A 15762-nucleotide genomic window follows, 5' to 3' on the forward strand; every position below is an offset into this window, starting at 1 on the left:
CTGAACAGGCTGGTTTACAGCTGTCACACAGAGAGACAGAGAGACAGAGTAATGAGCTGTCTCCCACAAAACAGGTCGTCCATGTAGAGTAGATAGAGGCAGCTGTAGGAAAATGAGAGTATATGAAGAAACAGAATCACATTGAGTGGACATAAAAGAATCAGTAAAACAGGAAATGCATATTCATCTCTCAGTTCCACATGATGACAGAGGGTCAGAGGATAAAGTCTCCAAAGAACTATCAGATGGAACATGTGGAAACTGTTGCTCTGCTTGTTCCTCCATGTTTTTGCTGCTGTTTGCTCATGATCGTCTGCGGTCGTAGAACACTGACGTCATGTCTTTGGTATTTTCCTTTTTTATGTGTGTTTAGCAACTTGGAAGACTTTAGATTTAGCCCCTGAAACCTTAAACATTTTACTCACTGTTACCTGTCTCCTTTTATTTTCTAGTTTGTCTCTGACATTTTGAGGTAAGTAAAACCTCAGAGGATTTTTAGTCCAAGCTGCACTCCTGTGTTTCAGACCCTTAGTGCTGCAGCATGAAAACATTCCAGTCAGTTTTGGTACAGTGGTTGATTCTGAGAGGATTAAATGTTCAAAGATGGCTCTCCAGTCAATACGCTCTCCAAGAATACAATATAGACACTGAGTCTATAATAGACCCTCATCAAAAAAAAAGATACTTGAAATAATGAGGTTCTACACAAGTATTAAATTCAGATTGTTTCATTAGAAATTCAGTTTTCTGCAGTGCACAGAATAAACCCCCTCCTCGGTGTGTCTTTATGTGGATAATAAATAACTTTCCAAATGTTTAGGCCTCTCTCGGGTCTGGATTTCAGTGTTCCTACAGTGACATCTAGTGGCAAAGACTAGGCATTACTGCTTTTTACCACAGAGAACAACTAACATCAACGTTAGAGCTGCATGTTTGGACATTTTATACAGTTGCTAATAATGTGTGGGCTGAAATTCAAAGATCTAAATAATCCAAGTAATATCACGGAAGGATAAGTGAAGCACACGCCTCAGGGTCCCAGGGGTCGTGGCCCCTGGGCCAGAACCATCGGAACGTCAGTCAAATGACCCCAGAGAGACGCAAAAGACAATACAAGGACACAAATGACTCTTTAATTCTTGGTCGTCTTGCTCCTAATGAAGCTGTGGAAGCCTTTAACAGGTCTGTGCCCTAGGGTCTGTGCCCTGGGGCCCAATGAAGCTGGAAGTAAGGGTGCTGGAGGGACTGCATCTCCACCTACTGACAAGGAGCTGTAAGTGCAAGGGAAAGAAAGTGGACGAAACAAATCAGTTGACAAACTTTCATACAAGCAGCTGAGGTTCTGTCATTGTTTTTAAATACAAGCTGGTTTCATTTCACTGGTAACTACTGTGGTGCTGATCTGATCTGTGGTAACAGTGGGGATCAAATATGTTTCAGAAACAGATCTTTTCTTACTTTCACTCTCACAAATTCATGTTTTTTTTAATAGAAAATGTTATTGTCTATTTGAACTAACACAGAAATCATGTGTGCATTTGATGTGATGTTTATATTTGGGTTTTCTCTCAACACCCTCCATCTTTGACTGACTTCCAGGGGTTGGTGGTTTTGTTATTTGTAAAGAACAAACTGCAATAAAAATAAAATCCAGATGAAATATGTATACATGTCTATATTTTTAAACCACATTCCACCACAGTGTCCTGATGCGCAGTGTTCAGCTCTAGATCCCCCTCACATGAGCACCGCCCGGGCCCGGGGCCATGTCAGCGAGGGGCGGGGAGCACCGCGAAGCTCCTCCCCTCTCCAGCGCGCCGTCAGCGGGGCTGCCGGACCGGAGCAACTCGGCAACCACCAACCATCGGCCGCTGGTTGCTCCTCTGAGCTGGGCGCAACGACTCGGAGTTTCCACCTCCGCCCGTCCCTCCTCGCGGCGATCGACATGGCTTCCGACGGCATGGACGAGCGCTCCCCGCTGCTGTCGGGCCCCAACTCCGGGAACGTGACCCCCACTGCGCCCCCGTACCTGCAGGACGCGAGCCCCCGAGGTAAACACACGACATGTCCCCCGGCCGCTGCCTGCATGCTGAATCATATCTGCGGCGTATCGGGTTCGTGCGTAAATTGAAACTGCAGCAGCGAAAGGCGAAGGCATCAGCAAAGGAGTCTGTCTGCAGCCGGAGAAAAAGGTGGAGCTTCCCCCCCCTGTGAGAAGTGGAGCAGTGGGTTAGAGAGGAGAGGAGGAGGCCTACAATAATAACTCAGCTTTTCTACTGCAGACCTGCCTCCATCACGACCCACTGGAGCCTGCAATGCTTCACCAAATTTAACACAAATATAGATCATACCAGTCGTGAGGTGGAGCTGCAGGGCCTCTGTGCATGTCTGGTATTATTTTGGTGGGTTGTTGAGTGACGGGAGGAGAATTGACCCACTGCAGAAAGAAGCTAGGGCGAGCAGGCTTTTGTCCCAGCTGCAAATCTAAAATATCCAGATGTGCCCTTTGTTTTTGGGGGCTGAATCAATTGCACGACATGAGTGAAATGCTTTTTGTTCAATGGAAGGTGTCAATGTGCTGATTTGCAGGAGTACAGGACTGTAAACAACACATTTGCTCCTAAAGGCATCTTGAATATTCTGGAGAACTGGGTGTAAACTCCCAGTGTCCACTTCGGAAACAGCTGAATGTAGGTTACAGTGTCATAAATCTTAATCATGATTATAAATCTCCCCCGAACCAGGAGGTCTGGGAGCTGCTGCCATGCAGAAACGACCTTTGCTCTGAATTTATTCTCATCAAATCTGCGTTTTATTTTTTTAATCCGGAGACATACATGCTCTCACATGCTGTTTGTTTTTGCTGGTGGCTTCGCTTGAGAAAAGTTCCCAGTTTGTACCAAAACATCCACCTCTGACTCTCATGTCAGAGGATTTGATGTCTTGTTTTATCGGCTTTCTTCTTTTAGAATTAAAACTAACATAAGAAATGGCTTCCACGCCCCGAGGACATTTTTCTCTCCACCTGTTTGTGGTCCATGTAAACATTTCCTCCCTCAGATTGTCCTGCTACACGCGTGTGAATGGATTCAGTGACCGTGTAATACTCCTCACGGAGCGTTTCAGGACAAACGGCTCATGTCGAGCAAACCAAATGCAGACAAATCAACATTTTGTTTAATCTCACAGAATTTATACGTCGCCGCCAGATTAATCTGGACTCCAATGACCTGCAAACTGATAAAGCCTCTTTTAGGCTGTCAAACAATACACACGTTTAAAAGAAAGACGAAGCTTGAACCGATGCCAGAATGTTCCATGGCCTAGTTTCTGTCTCTGCTGTCTGGATTGAAGCTAATTCCAATTTCTTTGGGTTTGTTGGTTCGACAAACCTCGGCCAGTCAATTTGTAAAATGGATTTAATTTGAGCTGACGTTCACCAAACAGAGATGTTTTCCTAAAACACAATAACCTTGATAATAAGATGCTTTTAGTGAATAAGAGCTTTGATTGAAATGGAATCAAAGCAGCTTTTTGTGAAGTTGCAGTACAAACTCTGCTGTGTTTGATAACTTTAGATGCAGATCCTTCTACCTGATGATTTTTTCTTTGCAGTCGGACTTTATTCAGCAGTAACAGGTCGTGATTCACTCTCTGCTGTGTTTTCCTCCAGTGTGCACAGTGCGGTGTTGGTGAGGAGCCAGTGGCGTTTGCTGAGTCAAGGCACTAAGCTCGGATTTTGTCGCCATTCTTGCTAAATATTTTTCAACAGAAGCCCTGTTCGAGGCTCAATCTAATCATGACGGCGATAAAACATTTTAAATCCAAATAGAAAAACAGATGTAATTCAACCTGCGAGTCAATAGTCTGTAAAATGTACCTCTTGATGTGCTGCAGTGACAGCAGACCTCGCAGATACAGAATAAGTCTGGTGATATTTTAAAACTCTTAAAAACACACCACAAGCCGAAGCCAATTTCAGTCGTGCACTCCTGATAGTCTCCTGACAATCGGGTCTGGACTTTTCCTGGAGTTTACCTTTCACATGTAGAACACAGCAGGAGAAAGTCCAATTGAGACCTGTTCACGACAACAGGAAAATGTCTTTAACTACAGGTGAGGGGTGGTGTCTGGATGGAACAGGGACATGCGGCAGGAAATCACGTGTTTTTGTTTAGAACACATCGACCCCGGCATCAGCCCTTATCACCAAAAGCTCTAGAATCGCATTGTATTTGGAAGTTGACATCTTCAACAGTGTCTTTATCCTGAGATACATCTATTTGTTCCCAGTTTTGCATCTGTCGCATGTTAGAAACGTGATCAACACGCTCACCTGCTCTCTGTTGATTTTTCTAGAACATTTTCCTGCTGCCAGGAAAAAACTCGGATAATGTCCACAGCAACTGACTCAGACATTTCCGTTCTCACATACATACATTATTCATGTCACGGTCACACGGAGCAGAAACACACATGGCTCAAGCGGCTGTATAGTGGTGGTCGTAGTAAAGCGTCTTCTCGTCTTACCGCCGGCTCCGAGGACAGCTGGTGAAAACCTATAGCTGCCATATTCTGTTTCAGACGAGCATCAGGACGACAGCAGCAGTAAAAGTGGTGCCTGATAACACAGAGAGAGAAAAGTGCTGAGGACGTGTTGATCAGAACTTTATATCATACTAATATATACGATTTAAAAGTTTTGGAAGAGATCTGAATACTCTTATTACGTTCTGGACTAACATAATGTAGAAGAGGATGACTCATCTGGGTTTTGAAGCTGCACCATGTGTTGCCTGTTCACAATACAAGTGTCAAATCTTTGTTGCACTCTGGTTTATGTGTTCGGCCTGTTGGTGAATATTCCAGAGTCTGTCTTCAAGTATGAAGCATCAGAGGAGACTGGACATCAATATATTTCTGTATTTGATCTCTGTCTCTTAGAGCAATGCAGTAAATCTGTTTCTTAGATAATATGATGAATATAGTTAGAAACCTGCAGACACACATATTTCATATGGTTTTCTTGCTAAATCAAACGCGTTGGGTTATTTGAAGAAGTCATTTTTATATGTGTATATAAAAACTATTTTCTGCAATTCCTGGACATGTTTGCTGGCTAGTTGCCTCCACCAAGGAGGTTATGTTTTCACCTGCGTTGGTGTTTGTTAGCTGCAGGATAACACAAAAACTACTCGACTGATTCCATTGAGATTTTGTCGAGGGGCAGAAAGAGACCATTGAATGTTGGTGTGGCGCCGGATCAGGGGGTGGATTCAGGATTTGTTTTCACTTTCTTTAACATTGGGAGGTAGGGCACCTTTTGTTGATTTCCCAAAGAATAATTCTTGGATCTTGACGACTAAAATCAGGGACTGATATCAATTAATTGCAGATCCAGTCATTTTAAATGTGATTTCGTAAAGGGAACTGTTGGTTCTTAGCGGAGGAATGTTCTCTACTTATCGCCTGGTTAGTTTTACTTTGAAGTTTCCATGTTTTGACAACAAGTCCTTCAGCCAGATGTGTGCACGTGCTTCTGGTTTCAACTTCTCAAACATGAGTGTTTTCTCTGTTTCAAACGAAAATCTTTGAATTTTTATAAAAAACTCCCCTGTATCTGTTATGGCAGATTGTGATCAGAGCATTGTAACATTTAATCTATTAACTGTGTTAGTTTAACTAGGAATGGAGGGATTGTCAGTGTGGCTCTTTTTGTTTTTATATCCTCACAATGTGAAATAAGCTTGAATACTGTAGTAAAGTTAGTGACTGGGGAAAGTCCTTGTGTTAAGTTGATTAAAACACATGGAATGTAGACCACTTACAGCAGGTTACTGTGGGATTAAACAGTACTGAATTCACTTCAGTGGCTACTGTGGTTGGTTCACAGTGGTTCTTTCAGACATGAAGAGAAAAATTAAAATTGGTGAAGGTCAGACATTTGATAGAAGTTTGTTTTTGGACCATTAGACACAGATCACTGGTTCTGGCTGTGCAAGGCTTCTTAACGAATATGGTCGGTAGTTTATCAGACTTATTAGCTGAGATTTTTTAACTTATCAGAACATCCAGCTGATCAGTCAACTGAACAAATCAATAAAAAAAACAATGAAGCTCAAATATTAGATCATAGCATTTTTATGCACAGTTAGGCAGCGGTGCATTTAGTGGCATCACTTCGGAATCTAAAAGGGTTCATTGTTTCTCTTTAAAACATTCAGAGGGAAGCATGGCCCCTGACAAACAGAGAGGAGTCACATGTTGAGCAATCCGAGCTGTACACAGACTGTCATGGGTTCACATACAGTGAGAGCAGGAGTTAAGCTGAGAGAACCAGGGATGAGGAAAGAGCCCTGCGCTCGCTCTGCAGTAGTCACGTCACTCAGGATTGTAAGATGCTGTATAGTTGGTTGTAAGACGAAATGAGTGAGTCATAAAATAACATTTGTGTCACACAGCTTGTGGCTTTGATTAAAAAAGAATGTAATTCTTAGTTCTTGGACTTTGTTTTGGCTCGTGGGACCAGAATCAGAAAGTTGATCTTACATTTTTGTTTGTGTTATCCTTTTGATGAATGTGTAGTTTATTTCAAAGCTGCTCTCAACATCACCCAAATGTGTTTAGTATCTGTAAGAGTGGTCCAAATATTGTATTGAGAGCCCAACAGATACCGTTAAAAAAAATATATTCGGATATTGTTATCGGCCGATAAATATATATTAAAAAAATTGGCACAGATTACTAAAATGTCGTTTTCAAAGAAATGTAAATGAGTTTTTGTATATCAGTGTAACCATTAACTTTATTGTAAATAACTGTCAAGAAAAAGAGAGATCCATTGTTTACTCTGTTAAATAAGTGTTGTGTAGTGGCACATATTGACCAACATAAAAGCTGATAACTATGTCTGTGAAAGGCTGATATCGGCCTTGATTATTGGCCAACAACAGACCAATCTATGAGGCTGTTATGGATGACTTATTTCACAGCTGTGTGAGCATGTTTTCTACTGTTTTCAGTGTTATTATCTAAATGAATTGAACTAAAAGATCAGAAATGAAGTTTGAATGAGTCATGGTGTGTTTATGATGGAAAAAGAACGTTGCATGATCTGTTGTCGTCAGTTTTCGGATGACAAAAGCTGCATCTTGAGTCCCTGAGCCTGTTTGTTTACAAAACCTAACAATGACCTGTTTTTCTATCCGAGCTACTGTTTTCTATCACATGATACAAAACCTCCCGCTCTTTGTTCGTGACGTTTTTTTTCCAGACGCATGCGATTAACACCTGGCTGTGTGTTGTCTGCTTTGCCCTCCTCTCAAAGCCGAACTACCTCCTCCCTACACAGCCATCGCCAGCCCCGACGCCGGCGGTGTGCCTGTCATCAACTGCCGCGTGTGCGAGTCGCTCATCAACCTGGACGGGAAGCTGCATCAGCACGTGGTCAAGTGCACGGTCTGCAATGAGGCTTCGGTAAGTGGAGGCCGCTGACAGCTTCACGAAGTTAATGTGAGGTTGAGTGTTGATGTCGTGGTAGCAGTCGGTCAAGTACAGACACTTTGTTGTCGGCTTTATCTGAGCTGCCTGTCGTCCCTTCCCTCTCCTGCCCTGTTATACGTGTGTGTTAAATTCAGATTTATTGTGCAGCGTCAATTTGTGTGATAGAAGGTGATTTGTCAGTAAACTCAAGAGTAACCGTTTCCCTCGGAGGCCTCTTGCTTGACTGTTTCTCACCTTTGCATTGTCGACCATTAGATGTTGGTGCACACATCTGTCACATCTGCCACACCTCTCAGCTCGTCCTGTGATGAATTCTCCAGATGGCCTGGATGAGTCATCTGTGCCTCAGTAACACAGTTCTGTCAAAGTGCTGTTAGAGCAGGGAGAATGAATGGCTGTGATCACAACCTGCTGGTGCTGCTGTTCCCACAGTCTGATATTTGCATCAGCGTGACCACATAACATCACATAATATCAGTCTGGACTAAAGAGATGCACAGGAGACAGGGCCTTCAGTTGTGCTTAAAGTGACCTAAGCTATTTTCTGATATGAACTCCAGAAAATGTCTAGAAAATTGGGTCTGGTCATCTTCCAGAGTTTAACTTTCCTATGTGGAGAACGCAGCAGGAGATTGTTCCTATCAGACGTGTTCACAGCAATAGGAAAATCTCTGGAGTGTTCAGCTGATGTGTGGGGCCTCAGTAAAACATGTAGGAGGCAGGACTTCCTCCAAAAGCTCTTGAATCTCATCATCCTATAAGTTGACTTCTTATTAACCATATTTTATGTGTATGACACCTCTTTATTATCCAGATATATTTATATACAGAGAGCATCTCCGTGAATCTTACGGATATTGTTCTCACATGGGCTCAGCTGATGGGTCAAAGCTGTGTCACCTCTTCAGTATTTTAAATCAACTTCTCTTCCCTGGCTTTTATTATCAGGCTTTTAGTTTCGGAGTTGATTTTTTATACTGTTTGTTTTCTTCCAGCCAATCAAGAACCCCCCCACAGGGAAGAAGTATGTTAGGTGTCCCTGCAACTGCCTGCTCATCTGTAAAGACACGTCCAGGAGGATAGGATGTCCTCGGCCTAACTGGTAGGTCACAGCAGAGACATTCAGACTGTCTTCTCCTCTTACCTCACATTCACATAGTAGAAACATGCTCAACATCTATGATGCAAATCAATCCATTTCTTTAGTTTTATGACATCAGAAACTTTTATAACCCTGCCCTTGGCTTGTGTTGAATCCGACAGCAGACGCATTATCAACCTGAGCCCGGTGATGGTCATCCCAGAGGAGCAGCCCGCCCAGCCGGCGCTGCCCATCCAGCCTCAGGGGATGAGGGTGGTCTGCGGTCACTGTGGCAACACCTTCCTGGTACGTGAAACTACCAAGACGACAATTTATCGACTTACTGAGTTGATCAGGCCGAATTTTGTTGCTGTGCTGTTGTTGATTTGTGCATATTAATAATCATATTAACATGTTGCTTGATGGAACGTCACTGGATTTTACTGTATATTTAAAGAGCTGGTATCCGAGAAAAGCTTATTTACATCAGTCTAAAGCACAGGTACAAGCTTTTAATCTGTTTAACCATGTTTTATCTGTTGAAATCATGTTTTACACTCTGGCTGGCAGAATGTTGTGACTGCAAGTGCCTGTCATCCAGTTTCTGCATGTTCCCTTAACTTATGTCTGGCTCATAAAAGGTCTAACGTACGACTTTAGTGCAACGCTGTCATGACATGTCACAAGAGATCATCCTGCCCCCCCCCCCCCGTGCCGAGTGTACTCAGACCGTTACTTAACATCTTGCATAATGATAAAAAAGGGAAGCGCAGAACGTGAGACAGGATGATGACATTGACTCACATGTCCGAGTCGGTGGTATCGAACCTCTTAACGTGTGCACACTGTGGCCTGTCGGCGTCTGTAGGGCAGTGAGGACGCCAGGTCATCCCAGCCAATGTCTGGCCTGCCCAGTGATGGCTCTCCCCCGGCACACCAACAGGTTGAGAGAGCCGGTCATACCGGGGATCGTATTAACACACAGCCTAACACTGCTCCACCGCAATCTGTGGCCTAATTTAAACTGGTGGTGACGTGACCTTTTACACATCTGGCTCTGAACAGACATTTGATATTTGAATGCATAAAACTGTCTTAAATTTAGAAGAGATTATTTTAAAGGAGACATTTTGTGCGGTCTAAGTATTTCTTTCCTCTGGTTGTTATATAGGTCTATTTAATATATTTAAAAGTTGTAAAGGGAGCTCCTGAAGCTCCTTAACAACCCATCATATACCTCTGCATCATAATCACTTAATAAGCGGAAAGTCATGTCTGAACATTAGAGCATGTAAACCCAAATTATACCTATGAACCTGAGTATGAGCAAAATATGTCTCTTTTAAAATATCTTTCATTCCCTGAAGCCAGATGTAAAAAGTAACATATTTAGTTGTGTCAATAGGAGCGTCTTATCCTGCTGATCTGTGATGGGAGGAACATTTTTGTAATCACTTCTTTTTTACCTACAGAGCCGTAAATGAAACAACCACAACTAACATAACACAATTGATTGACATGTAGTCATAGAGTTTTCCCTCGATAATTTTTTTTCTAATACAGGAATAATAAACACATTTCTAGTTGCAAACCATCGTAAGAAGAATCACATTGTTCCCAGTATCAAACTCCTTTGATTGTTCTTATAGCAGAGTAGGACAGCAGTGTGTTCATGTGTGTTCTTTAATGCTGCGTCTGAACAGTGTGTATCTTCTCTGTCTCCTCACAGTGGATGGAGCTTCGGTTTAACACACTCGCCAAGTGTCCCCACTGCAAAAAAATGTGAGTCCATCGATCTTCCGTTCAACACACGTCGCACAGAGGTCGCAGCGAAACATCACTTCATACTTTTACACATTACTCGCTTGTTGTGATTTGACAATTTTATCTCCACTTATTTTCTGTTGTCTTTGGGGATATTCTTTATCAAATATAACTTAATCAAAATATGTTATAAAAATGAGTTACATAGAAATCTTGTGAAGTGATTTTAATGATCACAAAAGTGTGTTCACAAGTCAAAGCTCATAAACACAAATTCTATGCAGTACACGTTTAGACTTTTGGCCCATTTTTGTTTGTGGTTTCCGTTTATTTCTGTATGACCTGAAAATTATTTAAAAGACTCTTGAAACTTGTTTAAGCTCATCAATTTAGTTTCCTTTTCCTATGTTATAATGTAATTTTAAACAAAACAAATACTTACCTGGATGGATGGATGGATAGATGGATGGATGTATAGATGGATAGATGGATAGATAGATAGATTACTTTATTAATCCTCAGAGGCAAATCAAATCAAATGTTCACTGCACACTATTTCATATTGTGCAGAAAAGTCAATAATATACAAGAACTTTCTTAAATACAGTAAGTTTGGATGAAGTGAGTTCTGATGCAAAGTAAAGGGATTTGCAGTAGAAGGGCTTAAACATGCAGAATCCCTGGTTTGGTTGGTTAAGCCCTGAATTACAGGCTTTCTGGAGATACTGAGTGTTGTGAGTCATAAAACTAGAAAAACACAGTCACTGTTACTTCAGAAAGAACTTGTTTGTTTGTTTAGCATCTTGTCCGTCGAGTTTGGGCAGTAGACTTTGAGTGTGGAGTGCGCAGGGGGGGGGGGTCTTCAACATTTGATCTTAATCTTGTGTGGGGCTGTTAATTACTACCAAGTATGTTAGAGGAACCAGATTGCTTTTAAAACAGTTCAGTATAACTCAGATTGTGTTTTTTTATTACTCTCTGGATAAACTCACTGCAGTCAGACATTGGGGTTTAGAGGTCTGGATATCTCGAGCTCTTGCAAGGAGAGGGGAGGTAATGAGGGCTAATCTCTAAGTGTGACAGGAATTAAAGCTTGGCCCCAGTTCATGTCATAGTAATGTGGTGGTGGTGGTGATGGTGGTGGGGTCACAAGGTTGAGCAGTGGGTGGGTGGGTGATGCAAAATGTACAGTACGCAGGGTAAACAGGGATCACAGTAACGAACTGCAGCCAAAATATGTTGTCATTGTCTCTTCTCATATCTCTGCATCTGTTTCATTCTGTTCATTTCATTTCGTATGTTGACAGTTTATTTATATCCCCGTCCTTGTCTTTGTCTCTACTGATGTCCACCTATCTTCATCTCCTGTCACAGTATTTGTTTGGTTCCATGCACGTGCAGGAAATGTTCCCAGCTGTCATGAATTTACTGGACACCAAGTATAAAGTGGGGTTGCACTTTACATTGCAAACAAAGAACCTTGTTTCCTCTTCTGAACTTTACAGAAACGTACCAAAGGTCATACTTTTGTTATCAGGCTCGGGTCAGATTTGGCCACAAAAAACTCAAATGTCTATGGATCTTGGTTAGTTTCCTCTCGAGCTCGGTCAGGTTCTGACAATTTCCCAGAGTCACATTCTACCCTGAACCTAAAATGAACTAGGAACACAGTGATCTTTTGTCACTATATATCTTCCTGTGCAGAATCTTTTAGCGTTTATATCGTGTCATCATCATTCTCCATGTCTTTTACTCTCTATGTGCTACTTGCTTTCTTCCTTAACGGTGCCTTTAACTCCATTTAAACTCTCTCATGTAGTAAAAACAATGGTGGTTGAGATGTTTTGGTGTCATGTGAGGATAATTGATGCTCATAAGGAACTGACACCTCTAGTTTGGTAGCTGCTTTGCAAAGGAACCCCCCTCAAAGTGGACTATTTTTTTTAATGAAAATAATAAATATTTTTTTGTTGCAAAAACCTGGGGTTGTAAAAAAGGTTCTATGTGTTACTATTTCAAACAGTGAGCCGGGGAAAGGGTGGAAGTGGGAGAGAGAGGTAAGATGATCAGGTGACCCGGCGCCCCTAAACCATCGGAATACCGGCCATTCCTAAAGAGCGCTCTGAGTCCCATCACATGAGAGGCATGTGAGGGCACAGGGGGGGGGGGGAGGAAAATAAAGTAATGGTGAAGGAAAAAGAAAGTGACGCCAGTGCATGTGTTCGCAATGGAGTCTGTATGGAGCTGCTCATGTGACCGGCCTGCGGTGCCTTCGTGCGTGATATCGTGGGGGTGATGTGGAGTGAGATCACTGGGAGGAAGACGGGGTCGTTTCAATAATCATAACAAGCAGAACGTTTCAACAAGGCAGCGTTTGGATTATTAAGTGGTTTTAAAATGATATTAGGGTTAATTTCAAGTCCTTCTTATTATATCCTCGTAAAAGTGAAATGATATCTAGCATGTTTCCTCCTCATCACATACTGACCTTGTTTTTTCCACCTCTTTCTTCTTTTCTTTCTCTACCTGCAGATCCTCTGTTGGCAGTGCGCTCCCTAGGAGGCGCTGCTGTGCTTACATAACCATAGGAATGATCTGCATTTTCATTGGCGTGGGTTTAACAGTGAGTATGGCTTTATCCTCTCTGTGTAATTTGTATGTATATTCTCAGCACAGTAGTTGAGATATGGACTGAGCACCACCCAAAGAGCTGTAGGGCTAAAAAAAGAAACAGGTTAGCTAGGCTGAAAAAACGTTGTGTTATGTTTTTGTACCTCCGTTCTCATGATATTTCATAAATACACAATCATGCTTTGGCCCATTGATCCACTGAATCGCTCAGTAAACAGTAACTTTATTTTGTACCAGCAACCACATATTGTTCAGTGTTCACAGTTTACCAGACTTTCACAATGTGTTATAATCATATTAGAAACATAATCACTCCATAATAATCTCAAGGGATTATACTCCCTCATATTTTATCTAGATGTAATGAGCTTGTTGCAGTATGTTATTGTTTTATCGATCCACTCGCTTACTATGAATCTTCCAGTTTTTACTTTATAGTTTCTTTCTGTTCTGTAGAAGGATCAAGTCAAAGCTAAAAAATCCTTGAAATGCCCATTTATCTGAATCTGCTTCAAAATGCACTGTGCTCTTCCTCGGTCAGGCCTCACCCTCCACAAACATTTGGGGAAATCGGTTCAGTCAATTTTTAATCGATTTGCAAACGTAAACATTTACCTTGCCTGTGTAGACTGACATTAATTAATTTGCTGAAGAAATTAAAACCTACGTTCTCTTCTCCAGGTTGGTACTCGGGACTTTGCCAGTCGTTACAACGCCACCTACGTGTCCTGGGCCTTCGCCTACTTGGTGGGCCTCATCTGTCTGATACGAGCCTGCTACTGGGGAGCAATCAAAGTGAGCTACCCGGAGAACAGCTTCGCCTAGGATGGGCACGGCTCAGCACGGCTCAGCACGGCCCTGCACGGCCGGAGGAACAAACCCCAGTATTTAGGTTGAGATCTGAAAGCGGTCATGTTCAGTGGAGTGGAACGTCTGCAGAGAGCGTCGAAGAAGTGTGGTAGTGTGTGTGTTTGTGTTTGTGTGTGTGTGTGTGTGTGTGTGTGTGTGTGTGCGTGTGCGTGTGCGTGTTGGGAGATGTATCCCATTGCGTTTGAGTCTCAGAATGTTTTAAACTCACTGAACAAACCTCCCGTCAGTCGATCGACCTCCTCCTGCTCCACACAGACTCAAATCCTGCCCTGGTTTTGCAGAACCCTCCAAAAATTCAGAATCAAGATAAAAAGTGTTCCATTTTGTTGTTGGAGGCAAAATGAACTGGCAGGATTTGGTCTTTGTGGAGCGTTGTTAGTCAGTTGCTCAGCAGCCTGCTGAACTTATGGTACCCTATTGACTTCTTTTGTTTCTGACCAGACCAAAATAAGAACAGTTTGCCCATTGCACTACGATTATATGCAATTGTATGTGTTGTTTTGCTGCTAGTTCAAACTCCAGCTACAGTAAGCTGCGTACTCCTAGTGTCCCGTAACCATTCACCTTGCCCGTGTACGCTGACATGGTACTGCTATATGATTTTAACTCTCAAAATGATCGACTTTTAACAAGAAATCGCCCTTAAATATCCGTGCGTGCCAACTTTGCTGCCCAGTATTATTGGAGAAGAGCATCAGATCAACAGGAGCTTGTTTATTTGTTTGTGCCACGCAGCTTTGAAACTCACTACAGCAATAACCCCCCCTACTTGAGTTGCTTTCGGCCTCCGTCACTGCGTCCTTCACTGCGATCATCGTTGCCTTCTCACTGGTGGAAAAATGTGAGGCTCACGTTTGCATGTTGATTTAGTTTTTCAGTTACAGAGTGTGTGTTTTTTTTTTTCGTTTCAGCGCGGTAGCTTCCCGTCTTTGCTCTTTCTGCGTTAGAATGTAAACTCTCCTCTTCCTCCTCCTCCTCTTCCTCCTCGCAGCTTATATGCGTCTCTCCGAAACCTCCAGTGAACTCTAGTGCTATAGCTAGCATCGCTGTACATTGAACTCAGCAACCTGTCTCTTGACCTTTTACCAGTGGGCACAGCTCCAACTTCTAACCTTGTTTTGAATGTGATGATGATGATGATGATGAAGCAGAAAATAATATAACAAAAACTCTTTGTACATAGTTCAAATTCAGGACTTTAAAAAGTGTAGTGCCAGGGGGAAGGATACAATGGCTTGTGGGTCTTTTTAAAAATGATAATTTATCAATAAAATGAAAAAACTGCTTTTATTGGTCTGTTTCTTGGTCGAATGTTATTTGTTATGGACTGATTTGTTCTGCTGCAGCTATAACATTCAAACGCTGCTTAGTGCTCATACATTAATAATGTATCCTGAGTGTAGTCTTCCCCTCTCGCTTCTGCTGACGTCTTCACTGCGGCTTCTCTGTGTATTATTTGCTAAATGATGCAGATCAGATTTTCATAAATAAGTGATTGTTTTAATTTACATTTATTTTCATTAAATAAAATAAGGGAATCTAATTAAGATGCACATAAATATTTATAGTCACATATCCTCTGTAAAATAATGAGATCAGATCAGTCCAAACAAACTTAACACACTATTTACTTCTGTGTCTGACATGATGGAAGTCTGGTCATTCATCTCCTTTTTATCATGCAGAGCCAAACATAATCAATATCTTATCAGTTTTGGATGAGATTTATCAACCTGACCCTCAAACTCTTACATGAGTCATGACTTCAAAAACTAACGAGTCATGTCTTGAGAACCTTCAAGAGAACCTTCAAGAACCAGCCTCGTCCTTTAAGTCTCATCTTAAAATGAGTTTGATTTTAATTTGATTATTACAGACTTACTAATTAAAAGGCCCTTAAAATGTATATATTC

At 42.0% G+C, this 15762-nt stretch overlaps 1 protein-coding gene across 1 annotated transcript; it reads left to right on the top strand.

Moving 5' to 3' along the window:
- The first annotated feature begins 1917 nt into the window (after nucleotides 1–1917).
- On the top strand, nucleotides 1918–15133 carry pip4p2 (phosphatidylinositol-4,5-bisphosphate 4-phosphatase 2). Its single transcript, XM_053446863.1, has 7 exons — nucleotides 1918–2051; nucleotides 7328–7476; nucleotides 8499–8605; nucleotides 8767–8890; nucleotides 10314–10366; nucleotides 12881–12971; nucleotides 13661–15133. The coding sequence occupies exons 1-7, from the start codon at nucleotides 1946–1948 to the stop codon at nucleotides 13802–13804; spliced, it is 774 nt and encodes a 257-aa protein (XP_053302838.1). The 5' UTR covers nucleotides 1918–1945; the 3' UTR covers nucleotides 13805–15133.
- The last annotated feature ends 629 nt before the right edge of the window (nucleotides 15134–15762 follow it).

Source organism: Pleuronectes platessa, chromosome 18, assembly GCF_947347685.1.
Source record: "Pleuronectes platessa chromosome 18, fPlePla1.1, whole genome shotgun sequence".
NCBI classification, from domain to species: domain Eukaryota; kingdom Metazoa; phylum Chordata; class Actinopteri; order Pleuronectiformes; family Pleuronectidae; genus Pleuronectes; species Pleuronectes platessa.